General features: G+C 38.5%; 2 protein-coding genes across 2 annotated transcripts; one reads left to right on the forward strand and one right to left on the reverse strand.

Moving 5' to 3' along the window:
- Nucleotides 1-186: 186 nt before the first annotated feature.
- il6st (interleukin 6 cytokine family signal transduce) lies at nucleotides 187-13,619 on the forward strand. Its single transcript, XM_030767530.1, has 16 exons — nucleotides 187-432; nucleotides 4,738-4,822; nucleotides 4,909-5,208; nucleotides 5,584-5,725; nucleotides 6,109-6,263; nucleotides 6,348-6,493; nucleotides 7,887-8,046; nucleotides 8,664-8,740; nucleotides 8,886-9,087; nucleotides 9,349-9,516; nucleotides 9,734-9,883; nucleotides 10,275-10,418; nucleotides 10,872-11,012; nucleotides 11,537-11,633; nucleotides 11,767-11,848; nucleotides 12,122-13,619. The coding sequence occupies exons 2-16, from the start codon at nucleotides 4,744-4,746 to the stop codon at nucleotides 12,689-12,691; spliced, it is 2,613 nt and encodes an 870-aa protein (XP_030623390.1). The 5' UTR covers nucleotides 187-432; nucleotides 4,738-4,743; the 3' UTR covers nucleotides 12,692-13,619.
- A 2,151-nt stretch (nucleotides 13,620-15,770) lies between these two features.
- On the reverse strand, nucleotides 15,771-25,861 carry LOC115807001 (interleukin-6 receptor subunit beta-like). Its single transcript, XM_030767858.1, has 15 exons — nucleotides 25,813-25,861; nucleotides 20,403-20,687; nucleotides 20,164-20,281; nucleotides 19,896-20,053; nucleotides 19,562-19,707; nucleotides 19,177-19,342; nucleotides 18,703-18,785; nucleotides 18,245-18,467; nucleotides 17,965-18,135; nucleotides 17,649-17,744; nucleotides 17,418-17,564; nucleotides 17,192-17,332; nucleotides 16,938-17,013; nucleotides 16,454-16,535; nucleotides 15,771-16,232 (listed from the first exon to the last, which is right to left on the reverse strand). Exons 1-15 carry the CDS (start codon nucleotides 25,859-25,861, stop codon nucleotides 15,771-15,773), a joined length of 2,403 nt encoding a protein of 800 aa, XP_030623718.1.
- Between the last annotated feature and the right edge of the window lie 224 nt (nucleotides 25,862-26,085).

Below are 26,085 nucleotides of genomic sequence, written 5' to 3' on the forward strand. Positions count from 1 at the left end.
ACCTCAGTTATCCATTGTACACAATTTAATACCCTAACCTACTTCCATGGCATTCAGTTGCTCATTGAAGTTCCTTGGTATTCCTCTTACAACATTAAGGACCTCCCAGCAGATTTCGAGCAGAGGGAGGAGACTAACTGGAAACGAAATAGAAAACATGTGACGCTAAATATGGAGAGGACTGACAGTTCTACTGACAAACCAAAAGAGTTCAACGTGGAGAACGACTTCGATATGGCCTAATAGGAGGGACAGGCACAAAACGATTCCATACACAATGAACTTCACAGGAAAAATCGTCTCCGAATACGACGTGAATAGCATATTTATCTTCACGTTTTGACGTATTCTAAGCCTCTTTATCACTGTTCGCCATAAAAGACTCATAACTACCCCAGTCGGAAGGAGCGGAAGGATCCTTGACTTGTGGAAGTAAGTTGACGCTCACGAAAAAGGTGATAGTTTGGTTTGCTCCGTATGAAACGTGAGATCTGGCAAGACAAAAAATGAAACTTTGAAAATGTTTAAACCTTGAGAATTTTTGTTTAAGCGTTCGAAATCTTAACCATTTCGCATGTTGCCTCAGTGGACAAGATTTGACAGCGTCACCTAGACGTAGCTAAATAGCTAGCGGGGCAGCTAACAAATCGTTTGGTTGCGTTAAGCTAGATTGCGGCTAACAATAGTTGATTGTACACTACCTTAATAGAGTCATTTTATTTGGATAATTGGTTTTCATCGTATTTAAAATTTATGGGTGTGTTATATAAACGGGACATTGCATTGTCAAGTTACCCAGATCTTTGCTGCTACACCCTGAAAGCTCAGTGTTAAACATGAAATAGCTAACGCTAACGTGTTAGCGGGATGGCTTCCTTGCGGAGAGAAGTCGTGCAAACACCTATATTTCTGGTTGTTTATAAATATTGTAAGCATTTAGTGATACATAGAAATAAAGTTTGAGTTACAATCTAAGAATGAAATGTCTGTGAGATAAATGCTGTCACTGTGTATGTTACACAGTGTCTGATTGGTCAGAGCAACTAACAGACTCACTGTGCGATCGTAAAGACATTAATTGAAAACTTCTTGCAAATGTCCAAAATTGATAAGATATGCGTTGATAAGCGTTAAAGTTCTTATCATATGATAAGAACTTTAACGCTAACGTTTTGTCTTTGTATATTTGAATATTGGGACTAAGACCCCTTTAGAGAACCGTAGCATTTTGGTAGCAGAAAACCGAGAGTCAATGATCAGCGAGGAAACCTTGAAGTGACAAGGCATTGTCTAAGCTGAAAACAAAATCATGTTTTATCATGTTCTCTGAGGCGTTGCCAGTAGTTTGACAACCCTACAGACTGAGTATTCAGTATTTGTTGCGCTTGCGTCACGCCTCTCAATGCACATTTATAAACTTAAATGCAAATGTAAATGTAAATTTTTAAAGACGAGCGCGAGGACTACCTACGTAGACGGTTTTATATTGATCCTACCTAACAAATTTGTGATAACGCATGTCTTGTTCTCGGTGTGAGTTTCGGGTGAGCAGACGGTATAAGCAAACAGATGGAACTTCAAAAAATTGCCCCGAGATAACATTTCTCTTGTAATACTGCAAAAGTTGGAATCGTATTCTCTGAGGCATCCTTTAGTTGGCCCCTTTCCTTGGATTGCTAAGAATTTACGGGCTTGATTCAAAGTTTGAGTTAAATTGATTGGAAATACTGCAACTTTCCATGTAGCCTTTATGCTCATTCTTCATCAGACATTAGGTTAAACGTGACTAGCAGTCTTTTTTGAGAAACGTTATCATAACTCAGTGATATGATCTGAGTTAACATTGTTTAAATAATGTACATAAAATTGTCCAGACTTTTTTGCTCACAGTGATTTTGGAAATGTTCATCTATTTCACACAAACTGTAGCACAATCATCTACTGTCTGGTGGAGAGACGTACATGACTGTTGAAGCGTATCACAACAGTGAAACACTTTGTTGTTTCTATGCATTCTATGCATAGTGCATCATGCCAGCTAAAAGTATAGGTAGCATTATAATGTAAGAAACGTAGCACAAATAAGAATATTAGCAGCATGTGCTATATATTTAATGATCGCTGTTGACGGCTCAACAGAGAGTGGCAGTGAAATGAATAATAATGCGTAGACACAGTCTCTTGTCCATGTATTTCCAGAAGTGATCTATAGCTAATTGGTATGCAGGACCACATGACACAGAGCTTGATTACATTTAAATACTGGCTCCTCGGCTCCTGTTGCTAGCTGCAATTAAGCTTAACCAATGCACAGTTATGGATACAATTGAAATATGACATTTCACTTGATATTTAGACAATGGATCAACAGGTGTGAAGTAATTGGTCTGTGTGTCAGTAGCCACCATGATTGAGTGTGGATATCATATGTGTGCGTGCAAGAGTTATGTGTGAGAGAGTGAATGACTTTCAAAAAAAGATGTTGAGTCCTGGACTGCAGTAGGCGTGTGATAAACTGTCTTTTCAGTTGGGTAACATTAAGCCAAATGTCAAGAATAAGAATAATCTTGCCCACTGCATCTAGCAGCTGTGGCTTTGACCTGAAGTAATCCAGTTAACAAGAACTACTTAGCATGACCCTAAGGTAAAACTATAGAAATGTGTTGTAGTTACACGTCTGTCCTTGAACCAGTTGAGCCTCTATCTTGGGTTTCCAGTCATACTGTAGGCTGAGCTAATACTAGGAATGAATAGCTGTAACATACACTCACAGCCATGCTCATTTGCAATTAACTGGAGTCAACACAATGATTTATGCAAGTGACCCTCTTGAAAATCTAGTTTATTCATTTGGTTCTCTTGTTCTTAACCATACAATGTGTGAACTGGGCATTATTAAGCACTGAAGCGTGGACTGTGATTTCAGCCTAAGCTTGTAAAGTTTTTCTTAAGAGCCCTGAAAGAAGAAGAAGCAGAAAGCAAAATGACAATTTGATTTTATTTATTTGCCTAAGCCAATCAGTGGGGGAGGGCACAGTAAGAAACATTTTTGTACAGTATTCAGCTGAGATCAAATGTGTAGAGTATCCCAAGTGTTTAGTGATTCATGAAAGCAAAGACAATTGAGACTGTTGAATGAAATTTTAGCCTATTGCAAGAAAAGAACTACACCTGACAGCTTTTCTGCTGTATGAGGGGAAATTTAGTTTCTCTTCAAACTGGTAAGGGAAAAAAAACACTTTCAAGAGGAAGTGTAAAAACAGAAGTTGGCCCAACCACATTGATTCTAAAATTATGAGGGTTTTAGACTAGTCAGGCTTTATACCTTTCAGTTTTATAATCCTTATATAAGACAGGTACATAATCAGCAAAGCTGTGTTTATAGTGCAAATGGTAATGTTTCATACTTTTTACTTAGCTCTTATCCATATTATCCAACTATTGTTTGTTATTTTAAGCAATCATGTTTTTGATAACAATGTAAGTAGATCATGCATGGTTCCCACGTATCCTTAAAAAGTCGTAAAAGGCACTGAATTCATTAGTCTAAAAATAAGGCTTTAATTAGCATTAAAAGGTCTTAAATTAATCTTTCAAAAGTCTTAAAAATGCTAAGACATGGGAAGTAGGATTTTATTAATTGTTTTTTCTGACATTGCGATTTAAAATCTCAAAATAATTGGCAACATCTATTTTTCAAATACTTTACCGAATGCCTCTTGCATTAATGGCACGCAGATCAGAAGATGCACTGATGCAGTGTCTGCTAGCTAGCAACGACATCATGTGGGGAAGTGCAAATTCATTGAAAATTGAGTATTCAACCAAGATTTTGCAGCATGGCTGAAACCTCTACCAGGCAAAAACCATTAACAAACTTTATATTAAAAGGACGCATTGGTACAGCCATCTTGTCCATTTACGTACAAGTGAAATTAAAATTTATGTCCTCTAGAGGACAAGATACACATATCACGTTCTAAATTATTCAGGTATTATCAATGTGATCAAATCGTTATTTGCATAACATGAGAAATCAAATTCATGATTTGTGTTTCAAGTATTTTTTGTACGTTAACTATAGCTACAGCCTATATGAACTGATACCGTTGACCTGATCTCAAATGTGCTCTATTGTAAACTAGCGGGCTTATCATTTACACACAGAGGTGTAAGAATGCACAAACTGCCTTTTGACTGCTCAGTGATGTGTCCAGATCTTGAATAATATGAATGTTGCATATTTTGAATAGCCACTATAACATTTCAACAGTGTCACAATATTTCTCAGATTGAAAAAAACGTTTAAAAGATTGACTAATTGACAGCAACTCATTTTCGAAAACTTTCTGTTTTTCCTCGGAGGGACTGTCATAAATTGGTCCATTTCTGCTGATTTTATCAATGAGAGGGAGGTTATCTTTACTGGATGGTATCAAGCCATTAAGACGGGAATGAGAATCAGACTGCACACGGGGAAAAAAAAAAGATTTTGTTCTACAAGTTTTTGTCGGACCTGTAAAGAGCCTATGCAAATTAGTTATACCACACAAAACACACTAATATTTTAAGCTTAAGTATGAAGAATACACTTTATTCATTTTAGCTGTTGTAAAGTTGGTCTTAAATTTCATTCCAGGTGGCATTAAAAAAGTCCTAAAGTCTTAAATCTAACTTGCATTAAGCTGTAGGAGCCCTGTCATGGGTGTATAACAATGCCTTTCACCTGTTCCCTAGGGGATAATGAACATAGACTTCAGCATGGGTTCTTTACATTCTTCGTTTGTGCTCCTGCTCCTGGCAAGCTGCAGCTGTAAATTGGGTAAGTATTGTTAATCTGAAAGTAAAGGCAGTACTTGCATCTGGATCTCCAGTGTGTTCTTACAAGATATTCTCTTACATTTCCAGGTTTCTCCTGTGTTAAAATTGTTCCTGACTCTAAAGCTGCAATTCTTGTTGAGATTGGAAAGGACTTTACTGCCACCTGCACTCTCCCAAAAAACTCTAAATTTAGTGCTGATGACATTTACTGGCAGTTGGGAAAGGCCGTTGTGCCAAAAGAGTATTACACCAAAGTCAGTGAACACGCTGTCAGTGTTACTCTGAACATAACCAGCGACATGGATAACTTGCTCTTGTGCAAAGCTGAAAGGAACCCGTACTCATATGAAACTCCCTGTCAGTATGGGATCTTCTTTGATAAGGAATGTGAGTATGACTCTCCTATGTTTCATTGTTGCTTTTTTTTTTTTTAATCACATAGTGAATTAATGTGTCTATGTGGAAATGTAATGCCCGTTCTTGAGAAATGTGAAGTTTTTTTTCTTATATCTATATAGATTTGACTCGTGGCTATAAAACTACAGTTTATTCATTTACCTGAATGCAAGGATGAATATTATTCCTTAAGGAAAATATTTTGTCCCGTGCCTAGCATATTTGACTTTTCCTGGTCTACATCCTTTCATTAATCATGGAGAGGATCAAGAGAAGTTTAAACATCGTATAACTGCATGTTACTACACAAATGTTGACCTAGAGAGAATTAAAAAGGGCTCTGACTATTATGCTTTTGGCTTTCAGATCCCCCAGTTAAGCCAGAGAATCTGTCTTGTGTGGCAGTCCAGTCTGGCACAGGAATTTCTTCCCATTTGTCATGTCAATGGTATCCTGGAATGAGAGACCCAAGCACTGATACCAAATACACACTGTTTGCAAAAACATTGTAAGCAATCCAGTTAAACACCTTCATTTGTATTTTTATATGAGATGCTCTCAAATTGTATGTTCTACAAAATATGAGCAGCACTCTTAAATTTACAGTCATATCTGAAATTGTTTTGTTTTTTTTAGGTATGCATAAACCTTCACATTCACTCACCACATATTTGCATATGATACTGCAGAGTCACATATTTGTTTTCTTAATTTTTAATGGTAGTGTGTGGTAACGTTAATGTTACATTTTAATTAATAACACTTTGATCCTGTTACAGTAGACAAAAGTAGTTTAATTCATTCTTTTGCCCCCAGTGACTTCTAAGTAGTGACAAAACAACCAGAGAACGTGCTGATCTTTCGCTGTATGTTTTGTGTATTTATTTGTAGGTCTCAAGAGTATAATAGCACTGCAAACAGTACAGCTGGAGTCATAAACCTAGGCACATATCCAATTTATACCCGCATGGACGTATGGGTGGAAGTGGAGAACAAAGTGGGGAAGGTTATTTCAAATAAGCTTGAAGGGGACGCTGAGAAATTTGGTGAGAAGTTGTATAAAAGTTTTCATGATTCAGTTTGATGGTAAGAGCCTTGGATCTTATTTTCTCCATCCACCTGTTTTGCAGTTAAACCAAATCCTCCGGCCAAAGTGAAAATTATCTCTGACGCCAATATCTCCACGTCATTTGTGGTCGAATGGGAGTCAGGGTTCGTACTGAGGCTGAAATATAACATACGATACTGTGAAGTAGGCTCCAGTGTGTGGAAAGAGGTACGTATGGTCTCCAGAAATTTTTGGCTAGAAGTTGCAGTCCTGATGGAGTTCCATGCCTTACTAGCAGGTTGCGGTACACCTTATTGTCCATTGTCTTGTTGATTTTGACCAGGTCTTCAGTTCCAGCACCACAAATAGCATCCAAGCCATTATATTTCCGCTGCCATGCTTGACAGTAGGACAGAGACATTCATCAAGAGGCCTTTCACCAATGTATCTCCTTACAAACATCTCCTTGTTTTTTGGTGAATACAGTATAAACGGAAATGTCTGAAGTTCGCCAAAACCCAGAAAGACTGGACCAAGGAGTACTGATATAAGGTAGTCTTGACTGATGAGTCTAAATTTTAACTGTTCGGAACTAAACGGAGGGTGTTTGTAAGGAGATTCGTCAGTGAAAGGCTTCTTGATGAATGTCTCTGTCCTACTGTTAAACATGGCAGTGGAAATATAATGGCTTGGGGTGATATTTGTGGTGCTAGAACTGGAGACCTGGTCAAAATCAACACAATGATGGCCAAGAAGGTGTACCAGTAAGGCATGGAATTCCATCAGGACTGTGACTCCTCACGAATCAAGAAGACAATGACCTAAAACTCATACAAACTCTGCAGAAACTACTTGCGCAAGAAATAGCAATCCAGAGTGTTAAAATTGTGTAACCCGCAGCTGTGCAAATAAAGTACCAAAATAGGACTAAATGTATGTTTTGTTCATTTTGAACGGGTGTTCTAATAATTTTGACCAGTACTGTAACTAGTTATATCATGTATAATAGCAATTATTTTAGCTCCTGTTCCAATTGAGAAATGAGGAAAAAATGAGAAAAAAAGACAAATGAAAAAATTCAATATTAGCCTCCATATTGCCGTTAATCACCTATAGAAGTTAAATGACACATCTCTCGAGATTTTTCAGATTGAAAATGATGATGATTTAAAATACTAGTTATCTTAACTTTGCATGTCGGAAAATATTTTTCCTGGAGATTCTGGTGAGAATGGCTTCTATAAACTCTCTTGAAACAATGTCACATTTCTTGACTACATCAAACTGTTGGTGGTAATTTGTAGATCCCTGGAGGCAAGCACTAGCTGCCTAATTTAAATGTATCTGGCAAATACATATTTAACAGTGCATTTTAATCTTTATTTATTTATTTATTTACTTATTTATTTACTTTTCTGCTTTGATATGGATTTTTTTCTCTTAATTCTTTGCATTTGCTTACTGAACTTTTATGTTTGTTACTATCAAATGGCCCTCCCCTTCACTGTCCAACGCGTTAAAAAATAAGAAAGATGTGGTCAGAAGAAGGGTTTGATATAAAACTTGGTAGGTCCCATTTCTTTTCCTTTGCATTTTGTTGATCTTGAGCATCTTGTTTCAGGTGCCCCAGGAAAACACAGAAGCAAATATAAACTCCTTCAGGCTCCAGTCCCTTCAGCCATATACTCAGTATGTGGTTCAGATACGCTGTATCCAAACTGACAACTCTGGGTATTGGAGTGATTGGAGTCCCAACGTCACAGCCTTGACCCCTGAAGCAAGTAAGTTGTTTACATGGTAAAAATAAAGCAAAACTGATTAAAAAAAAAAGCTGTCAGCAGTTGTGACTAAGAATAAATCTGAGGAACATCCCAGTTCTGCCATTTAGGATGACTGTAGAGCAGTGGTGGCTGGTGAACTGGAAACAGAGGAGGAACAAAGTTCCCCCTTAAATCTATCATTAATTTCAACCTGTTCTCATTAATCCACCTTGTGTAATGCATCAGCGTTGAGTGCAATGCACAATAAAGTTTAGCACTCAGACCTCAGCTAGTTTGCAAAAGACAGTAACAGCTAGTTATCGCAAAATGACACTGATAATCATTTACTCTGTTTAAGCGGATAATGTTCATTATTCTGTGAATCGTTAGTTTTATTGTTAATCAAGGCGGATAAACGGGAACAGGTTGAAATTAATGATAGATTTAAAGGGGAGGTTTGTTCCTCCTCTATTTCCAGCTCACCAGCCACCGCCGCTGTAGACATGAGTTGTTTTGAAGTTGCTGTGAAAAAGCTGCCTGTTGATCACTTAAGGAAAGCTACCCTTTCCGGTTTCTTGATTCTGTGCAAGTTCCCTAACGTGTATATATAATACATATTTACCCCTTTATCAATGCAGAGCCTGAAGGTAAACCTGATCTTTGGAGATCTATTGTCACCTCAGATGACAAAAGAAATGTGACGCTCAAATGGAAGGTATGGCATGCCTGTTATGGAGTTCACCTGGAACAAGTTAATTAGTTGCTATCATATAGTATGGTTTACTTGCTAAAGTTTCCTCTTATCCCATACAGATTTTATCAACATAAATTTACTGTTCTTTTTTTGTCTCCTCTCACAGGCTCCTAAGAAGTCCAACGGAAAAATACTGGGCTATGATCTAGATATAGATATAAGTGGAATTGTAAACCGATACAGTGTAAATTCTGATCATTTCAGCTTTTTGCTGCCAAAGGGGAAAATGGCTTACATTGAAATATCCGCAAACAATTCAGTCGGAGTGTCTTCAAAATCAAATTGTTTTATCCCTGTTAATGATAAGGGTAGGTTCCCCTAATTAGATAATTACATAATTAGGTGTGTGTGTGTGTGTGTGTGTGTGTGTGTTATGAAATTCAGGTGGTATTTGGTAATAGGGTTGTAGCATTCTTGTTCGACTAGGATTCTGTCAACCAATTAACTGCATTAATTCATAATCTTTATGACCAAGAAAATGCTTAGTCAGACACAGCCCTAATTGCTAAGTCTGTGTAAGTGTTTTTTGGTCTGACTAAATGCACGTGTTCCGTGTGTTGACCTTCCAGAAGGGCTCCCTGTAGTAGAGAAGGTGGACTGGTCAGTGCAGAATGGGGCCCTGTGGGTGGAGTGGCAGCCCTTGCCCCGTGTCCGTGAGTACCTCCTGGAGTGGGTGTCTGTCAGTAAAGGACACACTGACTGGCAAAGGGAAAAGAACTATAGTGCTTCTATCAAAGGTGAGAGTCCCACATTCAGGCCAAGCAAATCTGAAAACAAAATATTAAAATGTAAGTTAGGGACATGGACCAGTAATAATTAATCATGTGAATTTTTGTTCAGGTTTTTAGATATTATTGTTTGTTTTTTAATTGAACCCAAATTGTATTCTACACTGGATAACAAGGCAAGACATTTGTGCTGTTAAAGCTGATTTAATTTTTTTTTCTGGTTAAGGCAAACTGGAACCATACACACGCTATGATATATCAGTATATCCATTATACAATATCAGAAAGCGCACCAACTCATCAGATAAATACTCACAAAAGGCCTACAGCCAGGCAGGGAAGCCTGTCACAGTAATAGCCTTCCTCCAACAAAAAGGTATGCACTACTCAGTCTTTCAATGAGCTTTTCCTTTTTAATAAAACTTGGTCAGGTTTTGGTCAGGTTCGTTCATCTTTCTGTTTATAATGGTCTTGAGTAACTGAAGCCTTAAGCTGTTGTAAAACCAGTCATCAGTATCAAGGTGCTTGTTATGCAATAAGTCTTAAGACGTGTGTGTTAAAAAGTTATGTTTTTCAGCTCCTGATTGACAGAAATTGTATATAGCCAATCACTTGTTACTTGCTAATCCAAATGACTTATAGTTTTCAGTAGTTTTTAAGGACCACCTATTCACATGACTGGTTTTCATAAATGAAATAATTTGCATACTGTGTGCAGTTTAGCTCTTATTTACTGCCTGTGTAATAAGGACCTATTTATCCTGCAGCTCCTTCGATTGGCCCAAATGCATGGGTGAATAAAACAAAGAAAAGTGAAGCTGAGGTCGTGTGGGACGAGATTCCTCTAGAGAACCAGAAGGGAATCATCACAAATTATACTATATTCTACAAAACAGGCAGCGTGGAAAAATGTATTGTAACATTTTTGCATTTTTTGCTGTTTTTATATGTATTCAATCATTCTTCATACTTATGGTGTCTTTTGTTTAATATGAAATTATTGTAGTACATACAACTTCTTGTGAGTTTTAATTTTATTCTTATTATTGTTTTGTCAAGTTTTATTTATTTTTTTGTTTGTTCATGTAGTTCTTTTATACATTTGTGCATCAAAACATGCTGGTATGTTGAAAAAATATTGAAACGTGTAAGCAAGTTTCATGCAAAAACATTGCCTCCAATTTATCATCATGGAGTGTTTGCTTGGGTTTAGTTCACTGAACAGTGTGTGCTCTGATGTTTTAAGAGCAGTGTGCATAATGAACCTTGTGTATTGATTTACATAAGTATTTTAGGTATGTTTGGATGAGTATTCAGTTATTGAGAGGGGATTTTCATCTCTTTTTCAATGTCATTTCTCTTAGCTGTAACGGTTGGTCCTGACATCAACTCCTACACACTGACTGACTTAGCCAGTGACAGCAAGTATGTGGTGCATGTCATGGCTTCTACAGTAAACGGCTCAACAAATGGTTCAGACATCAATTTCATGACACTGAAGTATGGTTAGTATGTTTTTGCCAATCTTCGGGTTTTTGCTTATCTGTATTCTGACTTAAACATTTGAAGCTTTTCTTTCCATAAGTCAGATGTAATGGTGAATTGTGCCTCATATAGTTATGTAGTCCCTGACAAAGTAGTCACAGAAGGAACATTTTCATGTGGTGCGATTTTTGCAGCAACTACATGTTGTGCTGTATATTAAGTAAAAATGCAGTCAAAGGCCACGGTGGTCAACAGAGAATAGTTCTAATCTCCTCTCTTTCAGAACAGTCCAGATTATTGCTGACATGTCACTTAAAACTGTTTGGTTATCTGATGATCTTGTGTCTAGAAATACCCCCTTGTTAAAGTGTAACATATTCTTACATACAAAAAATGTTTAAGACAGCCATGCTTTATTCAGACTGAAGCACAGAAACAAGTTCTTTTCTGTTTAGTACTATTAAATGTTCCAGTCCCTCTGAAATGTTCCTCTTTGTTGATTTTTCTCCTCACTAAGTCACTGTTTTTCTGTGCGGGTTTTCAGCCAAAGGGGAACTTGAGGCGATCGTGGTGGCCGTGTGCATCAGTTTCCTGTTTCTCACTGTACTTACAGTTCTGGCGTGTCTCAACAATAGGGAACTGTGAGTCACTCTTCCTTTTGCCTTCATCTTAAAACTAAGCCACAAGATGTTTGCTGCCCACCAGTTTGTTTAAAAAATCTATTTATTGTGTGAGTAACATCCAGTTCTAAGACCTCTAATCTGTTATATGCAGAATAAAGAAGCATTTATGGCCTCAAGTTCCAGACCCCTCCAACAGTAGCATTGGTAATTGGTCACCTGACTTCCCTACTAAGGTGAGTAATGCAAGGGAGAGAATGTGCTGAGATCTCACATTGCAGTAGCAGTTTAAGGATGTGGTATTTACACTTTACTAGGTGTGCTTGCTTGCAGTGAGTGTTTCATTTTTTTCTGAATAAAACATAGGTTTAGTATGAGTTTTGAGACAATTCAGTTTAAATAAACTGTGGGTTAATCTCATACCAGGGAAAGATAATTTATTTGGTGAGTAAAATGGCTAGTAAAGAATAACTCTTACTTTCACTTTCTTTCTTTTCACCTCCTTGCAGGCTGACACCCCCAAAGAGACCACGCTGGCTCCCCTGAGTGTGGTGGAGGTGGATGTGTTTGACAGGAAGTCTCTGTGTGAGGAGGACAAAGCTGTGCTACCTCTGAAGAAAGATAAGTATCTGTCAGAGGAGCACAGCAGTGGCATTGGGGGTTCCTCCTGCATGTCCTCTCCCCGCCAAAGTGTTTCCGACAGTGACGAAGGAGACTCGGGCCAGACCACTGCTAGCACCATTCAGTACTCCTCTGTGGTTGCCAGCAGCTACAAGGGCCAGACCCCAGCCCAGCAGCCCCCTGTCTTTGCCCGCTCAGAGTCCACGCAGCCCCTTTTGGATTGTGAGGAACATGCAGAGCACCAGCAGACACTTGACAACAGGAACTCTTACTTCAAACGAAGCCGAGGGCCAGAGTCAGGTGGTTTGTTGCAGCAGCTGGAGGGGGAGGAGCAAAACTGTGGGTCTCTGAGCTTCTGTCCAGTGGATGAAGAGCCTACAGCGACCCCTGCAGCACCTCCCTCGGAAGGCCCTTCCCCTAGTTACATGCCACAACAGAGCGGCTACAGACCACAGTGAGAGGACACTAAACACGCCAGGAGTAACATTTCTGTCACAGCTGATTCCCGTGCCTTTCTTTAGCTCACATTTTATTGACTGTCCAGCAAATTCTATACTTTTTGGGACTCATTTTCTTTGTTCTTTTGAATGTCCTGCACTAACAATATAGCAAGCTTCACTTTTGTAAATAGATGTATCAGAGAGAGTGATAAGCCCAAATTGATATGTAGTGCCAGACTGTTGTGATTGTCACTGGGATTTTACTCATTAGATAATGAGTGGTGAAGGGAAAATATTGCATCAGCACATGAGCAAAAAATATTCACACTGAAAATGTATACATTTATTTGGCCAAGTATGGAAGTGGCCTCACGAGAAAAGCCATGGCATCTCTTTTATTTAACATTGTTTGTATTATTGAATGTAAGGGCTTTTTTCCTTTTGTTGAATAGAAATGTGACATACTCAGCAGTATTAGCACTGTTACATGCTTTATATAGTTAATACCGAAAGACTTAGGGCCAAAAAAAAAAAAAGGTCTCAATTTTAGGAAATTTCAAGAATGGTCACATATATTTACAACAGTCCAGAGTCTGATGTGACTGTATCGAGACTGATGTATACCAGATATATACTGCTAACTGGTCTTACTTTTTTGGGCAGGAACTACAGTCATTTTTGGACCGGCTTTAAAGTTTATTTACTCAAACAAGTTCAACAGAATGTTATTCACTGTGTTATGGTAATCTTTTGAAATGTCCACATCAGAATTGTCTGCTGTTGTCTCTCAGGTGATGAACACTACTCATTACATAGCTTCAGAATAGTAAATAGTGCATCATTTCACTGCATGCATTTTCACCACATATCTATTCTCAGCTAATGGATTGGTATTTATATTACCAATAAAACAACTTGCTTGTGCAAAACAATAAAAAAAAAATTAAACCGACTCAGGTCAAATCCTTAAAAGTGATATCTGTCCACTTGTCCTTTTTAGGGCCTAAGCCTTGACTGCATGCATGCACTCTACTTTTTTTCCATAATTTCTTCTTCCATAATGGAAATCAGTGTACTGCTTGTTACTGGAACACCAATTCAAAGACAGAAAATTTTAACTACCTTCATGCCTGTAAATTGCAGTTAAAGGCTCAAAATGTACTTATTAGCATCTGGAGGAAGATATTAACATTTAAAATGTATACATTTATTTTGCCATGTCTGGAACTGCCCTCCTGCCCTCCATTCACCTTTCCAGCATGCTGACAAACTCTACTATGTTACTGATTGGCTCATCAACCTGAACTGTTATAAGTTTGTAAAAACATTTCACATGGAACTGAGCAGCCATTATGAGTGAATCAGTCTTACTGTATATTGTCATTCTAGTCATTCCAGTCCTGTCTTGATCAGCTAAAAAAAGGTGTTACAAGAACTGAACTTTGGGTATTTCATGAAATCTTGATCCTCTTGATCCTGAAGCAGCACTGCTGCCAAAGCAAGGGTGGTTTATCTCTACCCTCAAATAATTTGGTGATTTCAACATAGTACAGTTTCTGTGGTCTCAAACATTTCAGATTGCATTTTCGAGAGAAAGCTTTTCCAGTAGTCGGCTGTGTCTTTTGGTGTCTCTCATTCAGTGCCTGCCTCAGAGCTGCGAGCTGACAGAGGGGGTCTGGCAATCCCATGCCCCTTCAGGAATGATTAAGTCTTGGAAAGATCTGAATATCTTCAGAGCTTTCATCTTTTCTAGATCTGTGGCATTCCCCTCGTTGAAACTGACATAACCAAAGTATTACACCTGTTTGAAAAAGACACCATGTTCCTAAAACCATGTAAGGGCTTTTTAATCCACTCCAGATGTTCTTGAACTGTAGGAGAGAGGACAGTGATGTTCCCCATATACAAGAGAATGCTTTGAAAAATCTTGTGCACCTGAACATCAAGATGACAGCCAGTTGTTCTTCAAGAACCCAACCAAACAAAATGGAGTACAGAAAGCCATGTTGTGTTTGTTTTTTCTTCAAGTGCTACTTGACTCTGGCTGTTAGCTAAATGAGCTAAACTGCTGAGTGCTTGTTCAGTACAGCGCTGACTTTTACGGTTTGCTTCTTAACTGAGAAAATTTCAAATCATCCACTTGTTGATTTACACATGGCTACACTCAGGCTCAATCATGGTAGTACATCACCAATCCTGCTACTGGTGCAAGTTATCTCAGGATCCCTACCCTAAACACCAACTCTGCTGAGTATACGGAGGTCAGCATATCCCTGGCATTACAATTCCCAAAATTTATCAGAGGCACGAGTAACTGACCCCTCTGCTGTGACACCAGGGCACTAGCAATAAGGCTATAAGCTGGAAGACTGCAGTGAATACTGAGTTGTTGTTTTTTTCTGTATACTTTCCTCCCATCTATCACTGTAGGGTGGACTCACAGATATGCTATAGTAATGGTAGGACTGAGCTTTGGAAGCAAAAAGCAAAAAGAAAATATGAGGCATTAGTCTAAAAGTGTCACTGACCTAAAGGTCTACACTGACCTTTGTACTCCCCTATGGCCATATCTTGCTCAACAGGATCTGGAACTAGAAGTCTAAAAATCCATGCGGAATGACATTGAAGGGTTTTTTTAAGTATGAATTTAATGTACAGTAATAATCTGAATAATCTGCAAACATATCCACATTGGCGTGTCTATCTGCATATGCACTCTCTTAATATACAGCTTTCTTGTATATTACAATAATAAAATAAGAACAGAAAATCTTGAATTTGCACTGAATTTGCAAAGCACTGAAAGCAGTGTAAAAGGCATTTGCTAAGGGTTCAAATGGAGACTCATTTTACCCACAGGCCTATTTAACATCCACTCAGATAGGCTACGCTGGGTTAGCATATTCATAAATGCAGGGGTGGACAGTACATTTACTTTACATTTACAACAAAGTACATTTACTTGAGTACTGTACTTAAGTACATTTTTCAAATATCTGTGCTTTGTCCACCCCTGCATAAATGGCATCTTAATTGTGATTTATTTATTTATGGATTTTTTTTTTCTTTTTTTACTTTTTTCACTCCTTGTGTCCAGTTATCCAACCATAATGTATGTGGTGCCATCAGCTCCATTATTGTCTGACTTTAACAAAGCCTCAGTCTCCTGAGATATGCAGAGTTTCTGGGAACCACCCAGGACCATCTCAGGTGTTTCCACAGGGCTGACCACAGGGGTCTGGTTCAAGTAAGGGGTGACTGTGCAGTCCAGTTGGAGATGGAAGTCATGGCTTGGCTCCAGTGAGGGGTTTTGCACACAATCAGTAGGAATCACCCATTTGGACTGGGAGCTAACCAGGACGGTGTCTTCTTTTTCAAGACTGGAGATGCTGGCAATATGACTGAAGGTGGAAATCTGGTCCTCTTCACAGTTGTGCAGTGCTTCAGTGCTTGTCCACTCTGCAGAGGAGATGTCTCTCTCTATAGTTTCTATTCTACATGGCAGGATGGCTTCTGAGTAGGTGTTCATGCAGGATGCAGTCTGAGGCAAGTGCTGAATCTGTACAAACATCAGCCAAAGTCAGAAGCTGAACTACAAGTCCTTGATAAATATGTCAGATTTGTTTTCTTTGTCTACAAATCTGGCTATGTTCCAGAGTGGCTAGATGATATCATTGCTTTTTAAGTTACTTGAAAGGAAATGGACTATCAGCAAACTGTGCTTTATTCTTGAGACAAACAGCATTGTACAAACTGACTGCATGACAGAAAATTAGATACTTTTCTGCATTGCTGAGAGGACCACATGGACACAGAGCTGTAACGTGGATCTGGGATGACCTTACTCAAAAATTTCCTCGTCCTACACATGCAAAGAAAATTACAAAATCAAATACTCTGGTACATCACAAGAACATACATGCATAATTTAGAACATAGTCATTTTTAATACCATATGCAATTCTATTCTGGCTACCATCAAGTCAAGGAGAAATCCTGGTGGGCTAAAACTGCCAACAACTTTCCTTGGTGACAGTGCTGGCTGTCATTAGTTAATGGTCTAGCTTAGCTCTAAGGTTGCTGCCAACAAATCCCTTTTCTTTGTATAATAATGTCTTTATGTAACTAAGGTCAGAGGTTGCAAAGCCAAGTTACTGCAGCTATTTGTCATTATGGTACCCCTAAATCAAAGATGGCAATCAACCACTTCACCGGTTTTGGTTTTAAAAACATAAGGTCAGACAGCAGACAGATGGGAACTTACAAAATTATGCCAATCAGGACAAATATGGGCACTGAAACAACTCCACCTAAAATTATGAGGGTGGAGGCAAGTTCACCTAAAGAAAAACAAATTGTGTGTCAAAGTCTGGAATCGCATAATCAAAAAAGATACAATTCCATTTCATACTGAATACAGAAAAACACTCAACAAGACAGTTATAGTGCTCCAACAGTGTATAGGAGACCATCCTTTTTATCTTATATTTCTCTGAAACAGGTAGAGGCAACTGTTACCCAGTGGCTTTGTTTGGAATGAGATGAGATCGCTCTTAGATGAACTGCTGAATGAGGTGGCCTCTATGTAGACATCATATCTTGTGCCAGGTTGCAGCTGATCTAGGATGACTTTATTCTGATTTCTACCTACTGTCATATCTGTAGAGGAAAAGGGGTTCTCAGTCAGTTCACAGAGCTACATGCACACACTCAAATGTGTAAATGTACAGTCAAAAAGACCCACTCAATTCTGGCCCTGACTCTGCCTTGTAGAACACTGTATAGTTCACAACAAAGGCACAGCATTGGATGGGTGACACCAGCTGCCACCTAATTCTTGCTCTGTTGTCACGGATATCATCAATGTGGACATTCCAGACACTGGCAGGCTCTGGGAAAGAAACAGACATGTACAACTAAGTGTTTTTCAATACTGTCCAGTGTCCAAAAACACTGAGGTGCAGTGAATACTCACCTCCTTCTTTTGAGTACATAAGCACAGATTTCTCCAATCCTGGTACATAACCGTAGAGCGGGCTCACAGATATTTTGTATAAATGGCTGGGTTGAGCTTTGAAAGAAAAAAAAAAACAGAGAAGAAAACAACAACAAGAGTACATTACAGCACTTAAACAGAGAGCTGATTAAAAAAAATTAAACAAAAATTTAAAAAACCATACTTGCTGGCTTGAATATCACCACATATGTGAAGCTGCTCAAAAATAGTCACTTGACACTAGAGTTGGTCACACATGCTACTATGTGCATTGACAGGTAATGGAAAAGGTTACCTGTTAGTGAGATACAAGTTTCTTGGGTTTGTTGCCATTGGTGCTTATGTCGAGTACTATTCCAAACAATCATATAGCTAGAAACAGGAAGGGCAGGTGCAACCCAGCTGACATCAATCTGATCACTGTTGGCAACAGCTGTTAAGTTATTGACCGGTGGCAGATCGAAATCTAACATACAAAAACATGGACAATATTCATTCATGTGTTTCAAGTTTTCTCTTTCAATTTTATTTCAACATACACCATTTTTTGAGCAAGAAACTAATCTTCAGTTTACCCTCTCCTGAGGTAGGAACTTGAAGTGAGCTTTTTCCCTTCATCACATTATTGTGGTAGGCAGCAACCAGGAGAGTGTGTGCTTCCCTATCTACAGTAATAATGGTATGATTCTGGGTTGAGGTGAACCTTTCAAATTTTGCATTCATATCTGATGTTGAATTTGTGTAGTTTCTGAGGACAAAAAGCCGATACTCAAAGGAACCGCATGAAGGGGGAACTCCCTGAGAACAACAACAAAAAAAGTAGCTGTAGTAAAATCACACTTTCACATGCAACAAGGAAACCTAGTTGAATGATAAATTTTTAAGACTTTGTTTTCATCTTCATCTTTATTTTGAACACGCTATAGATGTATGTTGCACCTCTATGGCAAACAGTAAATTTATCTTGTACTACCATCAAAAGCAATAACTTCAGAGCCCTTTGAATCAACAAAACACTCCTTAACCACATTACCTTCCACATTAGGTGCATTTGTCTCATCCCATTTCCTTGAGGAACATCTTTTGTCCTTAACAGCTGGAACAATACGGTGTTCACTGTCAACATGGAAATAAGCATCAAAACAGCACACAATGTAACACTAGATTCTAGTAAATGCTCTGTGCTTGTTATCATTTCTGTAGTATGGTCGATTAGGATTACAGACAGGTGGTCTCAATCAATATGCTGGTATCAAGACAAGTTTGCCTGTTTCTGTAGCAACATTGCACAGCCTACAGTGAGGGGAGATTCAAAACTGAAGCAGATACATCCGTAGACTATCATTGCTTGACTCCGGGGACTAGACAGTCTTTTCGTTATATGAAAAGAGGTGTCTAACATGTATTGATTCTTTCTGTTCCTGTACCACCACTGCTGTGTTAATTAGGTACACATCTTTTTTTTCAAAGACATATTAGACTAGCTTTGCACAGCATCCTCTGTTACCATTAAGCTCCGAGAGCGCTGTTGCTGGCTGACTCCAGTCACTCCAGGGGTACTTCTCAGAGAGGGCACAGCGCAATGACACAGTGTACTTGGAGCATGGCTGCACTCCATCAATAGTATAAGAGCTCATCCCTTTGGTTGGTATCCACTCGATTTTCTTCACAGTCTAAAGGTACACATGAGAGCAGTATGACTGCTACTGAAAACTGTACAGACTTATATACTGACTTATATAAAAGATGTATATAACTGCACAGACTTAAATACTGTTTGATATAGAATTTATTTTCTAAAAAGCAGATATTTAGCAGTGTGTATCTGCCAAATGTCATCTGTATCAACACAAATAAATATGTGATGGCTGATTCAAAGATCACCAACTCACCTTGGCATTAGAACTTTCTTGGATGGACTGGATTTCACAGATGTGTTTCCAACTTTTCACAGTGTCAGTTCCAGGTAGCCACGATACCTTTAGACTACCATTTGATTGAGGTTCTACATGAACATTCAGCAGGTGGCTAGGCTTCACTGAGGCCAACATGACATAGAGAGGAAAGGCACAGGTAAGTGATGTGAGATTTAACTAAATAAATGACTTTGTTAAGAAATGGTTAGAAAGAGATTCATTTTGACCATGATACGCATAGAGATGTCAATTCTTTTAAAAATTTCTTTTAAGCATTTCTTTTAAAAATGAATTTGTTATGAGAACTCACACGTCAAGTAAAAGTCATTGTAGATGGCCTCCTCACACAATACCACACCCCTTGGATTCTCTGCACACACTGTTATATTCATGCCAGCCATACTGATGCTCTCAGTAAACTGGCAATCCCTCTCACTAGAGATGCACTTTAAAATTGGTTTGCCCTCTCTGAGAACACCAGAACAAACATGGAGAGAGAATCATTAGAGAATGCATAAGGTATCATTGATAATGAAATTAATGAGAGTGTAGGGTAAGTAACTTTCAACAGAACTCACTGTTTGAGCTGAACTGTGTATTTAGTGTTTTCTGAGCTTCTGTCATGGTCCCAATAACATGTTGCTCTCATCTTTACTCTTTCATTGAGTGTTACACAGTGTATATTTTGTGGTGGGGCTGGAGGGGTGGAAAGCAAACAATACATTTCAAGTAAACTAATTGTTGCAGAAAAAACAGCAAAACTGACATCTCACTTAAATTAATTGATAATCTTTTTCAAATTTGTCTTCATACTCACAGTATGCTCTGATGATAGTTCCACCCAAGACTATATCATCTATGAGGCATTCAATGGTTCCTACTTTTAGAGTGATATTATGAATAGACACAGCAGCAAAAGTGGAATTGTACCTGTAGTAGCTTTTTTCAATTGCTTTATTGTTAAACCTCCAGTACACTCTGTTAGAACTGTATGTAACCTGTTTGCGGCAATCACCGTTAGGTGGAGCGTGAAATAAAACCACCAAATCTGATCCCATCTTTACAGTTGGTTGTTTGGGGAGGATTTCACATGAATCTTGTCCTGTAGGCAGAAAAGAAATTGCTTGAAAGTAACAGGAAGAGCAATGACGTAAATAACATCTTCAGTGCTTTTAACAATCCCTCCATGCAACACCAAGAGAATATGTGAAAACTGGAACACAAAATAAATGCTACTACTAATAATTATAGACATATCCACTAATCACAAATGTTTTATGATCACAACAGTTGAAAATCTGCTGTAAAAGCAGAGCTGCACAGACATCTATTAGGGGCGTCACGATATAATGGTATAGACCATAACCGTGACATTTAAAGAATGAAATATTGATATCATGTTAATAATACACACACGATAATATCGTAAACTAGAGATGCATTTCTGCAAGAAAATGCTAATGTGATTGCGCCGCAGGATCATCGAAACTTCAAGGTAGAAATACTCGAGCTGTCTCCAGTAATCAAGGAGCAAAAGACTACTGAATCCTACTATCAACTGCCGCTGCGTGCAATCCCTCCGTGTAGCACTAGAGACCTAAAACTTTCCCCATTCATTTTCAGTGGTAAAATAAGCATTTAAAAACGGCAATTAAAAAAACGAGTGGATCAAACAAACGGCAGTCAACAATCATAATACTTAAAAAACGAGAGCAAATATTTCTATTAAAAGCTCTGTACCTTTTGCGAAAAAATCCAATGATTCTCAGCCACAGATAGCGACGCGCTGGCTATGTAAGGTTGTTCACCCAGAAGATCTCGAGCTTTGCTGACAATCGTCAGGCTATGTACATTAATGGCACATTAATAACTAAAAAAAACTAAATAGTATTGTGAAAATCTAATAAGCTAACAAGCTGCTTGCCTGATGTTGCACTGTTCAATGTCAAACATGCATGTCAACTCATCATTACAACGGGAGCTAAACGATATGTTGCGTCTTGTTTTTCCGCTGGGTCCTAGTGACCCCGGATACATTCTAGAAATTAAGCGATTAAAAAAAAAAACGAGTGGACCGATTATTTAGCTGTATACAAGCACACTGCTAGGCATTAGGATGGGTCTATTACCGTTGGAATGGGATCGATATCCTGAAAATTGCGGGAGTAGAAGCGCAAGCTCCCTGCAAGTGATTTTGTTTCAGTTGACATTGAATTGATGGCAGAGGTTAGGCCTTGGGGGATCTTTTGTTTATTTTGTTTATTAGTTCATCTGGTTGCCTTTTCACTGTACATAACTACATGACTACACTTGTATTTTGGGTGTAATTCATTTGCCAAAAAAGAGACAAAACACACAATAAACAAATTTAAAGATGAATCTGACCAATAGCATTATTATTACTTTTTTGATCAAATCTTCTATACATATCGTGATATCACTATCGTGAATTTTTTGACCACAATAATCATGTAGTGAATATCTGATATCCTGACAGCCCTAATATCTATATTGCTATCTCTATCTCGTAGATGGGTGGTGTTGGGATTAACACGTGAATGGAGATGTAACATTACACTATATCCAACTCAAAAGCAGAATAGCACGAAACAGGAATGGGACATGGAGAACTATTTTCTATTTTTTTTTTTTTTTTTTTTTTTTTGATTTCAATCGATTTTATATGAGTAAAGCGGAGTTCTAATGTTCTATGCTATATACTGTATGATTGACGAAAACTGTCAAGGTTTTAATTTGTTCCCCGCTTCCTTCTATGTTCCATTATGAGAGCCTCGTTATGTGTGAGGTCACCTGTTTCTATTCTGTGAAAGTATAACCAAGTGACAGTATCCAGCAGAAATAAACAGACCGCAGACTGGTTTACTGTAACGGAGAATTTATTCAGGGTTTGGTAGCCGTTTACTACCTGAATCTAACAAAGACTGGACTGGAACGTATCCCTCTCTTATAATATCTTACAATTAGGATTTGTTTCATGAAACCCATTTTTCTGTTTTTCTTTTTAGCACCAAAATAAAGAAAAATAAAGTCTTCCTATAGTACTTCTATATTACACTGCTTTTGTTCAATAATAAAAAAGATAGATTCTTACAACATTCAAATTAACCTTGATATGTTACTTTAAACGCTTCAGTTCAACGCATACTCAACTAACACACACAGAATTAAAGTTATGAACAATTTTGAGCCAGTTTATAAACTTGTTACTTCAGCAGCAGATTAAATGAGCCCTTTGCTTAGTCCATTCTTTCAAATTTGTACTATCATGGTCTCTTTTCTGAAGAAAATTGTTCATTCACCAAGCTGTGGGTGTTCTTATCACCACACTTCAGTTTAAAAGCAAAAATTTGAGAAAAAGAAAAAGGAAAGAAACCCCCCCCCCCCCAAAAAAAAAAAACTCTATAGAGTTGCATGTGTAAGTTGTCCCAGCAGGGAGACCAGTACAATTCCGTCTGCTCCTCTCTGCAGCATGTGCAAGCTTCCAGGACTACTGGGACAGACAGCCCATCTAGCAGGAGAATATTGCACAGTTATAGATGGAGGTGAAGCTCAGGCGAGGACCACACAACTCTTCAGACCTGCTCTCTGCCTTTGCATAGCCCATGTGACCCTGCATGTTCTCCCGCCAATGCATTCATATGGGAGCTTCCTAACCTAACCGGAAAGCAGGCTGCTACTGTCATATTCCACGACAGTAAAAAAGCGGCTACTGTCATATTCTTAAAGTGACAGCAACTGTTTAGGGAAGAAAACAATCAACAAACACAAGTTGACTAAATTACAGGTGGGTTACAAAAGGATACCCTGAGTAATGTACTCAGGCCATTTAACAGTGTGAGCCATTAAACAAAGTGAGATTTAGGCCTACGCAGGGGCTAGAAACCTTGGGCCCTGTGAAAGAATATAATATTGGCCCCACTCCAGACCTTAACAGTGTCATTAATAGTGTTCTATGAGGGCCCCCTGTCAGTGCTGGGCCCTTGGAATAGCCCTACCCCCCCACACCTTACGGCACCCCTGGATCTACGAGCATGTCCATGTGGGGTCCTCAGTCTTAGTTTTTGTGCCTGTTTAGTTCATTATTGTTGTATTGTTTTCACCTGTGTCTTGTTCTGTCTGTCTATTTAAGCCTTCTGTTCTGTTCAGTTCTTTGCTCAGTCTTGAGTTGCTACCTGGTGTGCAATTCCCGATCAAGCTTTGTCGTTATCTCTGTGAGTTCTTTATTTTTGGATTATTCTCTGTTGTTGAACCTCTGTTTTGCCTGTTCTTGGATTAAGATTTTGCCTGCCGTCTCTCGGATTTGTTTGCTGGATATCCTTGCTTACTGGTTTTGACCTCTGCCTGGAACTGATTTTTGATTTTGCCTAACTCTTTTGGATTTGTTTGCTGGATATCTTGCTTACTGGATTTCACCTCTGCCTGGAACTGTTTTCTGATTTTGTCTGACTCTCTTGGATTCCTCTGCCCTGATTTACCAATTAAAAGGAACCACTTTACTGAATTACTTTTGCCTTACTCTCTGTATTTGGGTCTTACACTTGGTGGCCCAAGGGTAAAGCTCTGGGCTTCCAAGCCAGAGCCCTGGGTACAATTCCCAGGTCAATTGTTACAATGTGATTGTGTACTGAATGTATTTATAATAATACAAGTTTATTTAGAGCCCAATATCACTATTTATAGTCTCAGAGGGCTTTACATGTCCAAAACAAAGTCAAATAAAAATTATAGTATCCATAAGTTAAAGAAAAAATAGATAAGTCTTCAGTTTGGTTTTAAAGTTATGAGAGTTTGCCTCCCTAATTTCTGTAGACCATTCCAGAGGAAGGGTGAGCGGCAGGAAAAGGCTCGGTAGCCAGTGGACTTTTTTAACTCTTAAAACAACTAATAGTCCAGAATCTTCAGAGCCCAGGGAACAAGGGGGATTATAGGCTGTAATTAAGTCAGATAGGTAGGCTGACGCAAGTCAGTGAAGAATTTTATATGTTAAGAGGACTTTGAAATCTGCTGTCTGAATTGGGAGTCAATGACGGGAAGCCAGGACATCCCCTAAGGCATTTCCATGCATGAAATATGATCCTCTGCTCTTGCGGCAGCTTGCTTGCTCGCTCCAGTTGTGAAGTGCACCATGATTTGTCTCCAATCTTTTATTTTATTGCTCTCAAGTTCAAATGAACCCGGAGTTCAGGCCATTGAAATAATAATAATAAAAAAATTATTGACGTTTGTTTTCTTTGCCATTTTAATTACTGCATAAGACAACTACAGGATTGGGTTAAATTCAGATACTTAATGTGGGGTAAATTGGAGAATTTGTATTTAATCATGATTAATGATTAACCATGACAATGCATTCCAGTCTCAACCATTAATTACACACGTACCTATAAATAAATACATTTGAGGAAAAGATGGGTGGTCCGGACGTAACTAAAAGCAGTACACAGAATTCAGCACATATCTTGAGTAATAACGCAAATGTTAATTCAATGAGCGAAATTTCCAATTGGTTGCCTATTCTGGTCCGTCAGCTTCATAAAATTCAAAATGACATAGCGCACTGTCTAGCTTATGCAATCTTAAAGAGCAGCTTCCTCGCCTTTTACTGTTCAATTGATGTACGCTACACTTTAGGGAGCAGCTTAGTGTTGCCAAAACTTGGTTGGATTTTTATACCTAAAAATTCAAATATGATGGTCTGGGACAGTTCACATTTCTCATAAATGAAAACGGCTCGATAGAATGACGTCCCTCGCAACACCAGCTTTTAAAAAGTCAACCAGTTTTTAATTAGCATGTGGCACAGTGCTTGACGTCAGTTTTCCTGTTGTTTAAAAAAAAAAAAAAATCAACTTTATATAACCGAAACATTGAAGACAGCCTATGTAATTCAAACTAACAACGATCAGGCAGCACGGAAAACTACCAGGATGACGGGAGTAATTTATGTCAACTAAAGTTCGAGCGTGAGAATATTAATTGGCTTTGTGAGGACTCTCCTCTCGGAATGAATCCTCCCTGACGGTCGCAGCAGGAAAGACATCGCATCCCCCAGCGCTTTCTTTAGAAAGCTCATCAGTTTAAAAAGAAAGCATTTTGTTAGATAATATGGTCATAAATTACAGGATATCACTATAACACAGAAAGTACTTCAACCCATCAACCCTACTTAAAATTAGATAAGCAAGCTAATGAGCAAATCACCTTACCTTTGCCATGTGTGACGAGAAATATTACGAGTAGACCAATGCGTATCATTTTCACACCTTTGACTAATCCATTTCTCCTCTATTGGTGTATGACAGTCCGTTGACGTTTGTTTAAAATCGTACAAAGAATTCACTTCAAACTCTGGATACACTCACTTGGAAAAACATTCTCAACCAAGTTTGAGTGCAACACATTAACCCGACTCAGAAAAGCTTACTTCCCTATCTAGCACAAGGTTTCAAGCGTTTGTCATCAATATTCGCAATAGTATG

Source organism: Chanos chanos, chromosome 3 (assembly GCF_902362185.1).
Source record: "Chanos chanos chromosome 3, fChaCha1.1, whole genome shotgun sequence".
Classification (NCBI taxonomy): Eukaryota; Metazoa; Chordata; class Actinopteri; order Gonorynchiformes; family Chanidae; genus Chanos; species Chanos chanos.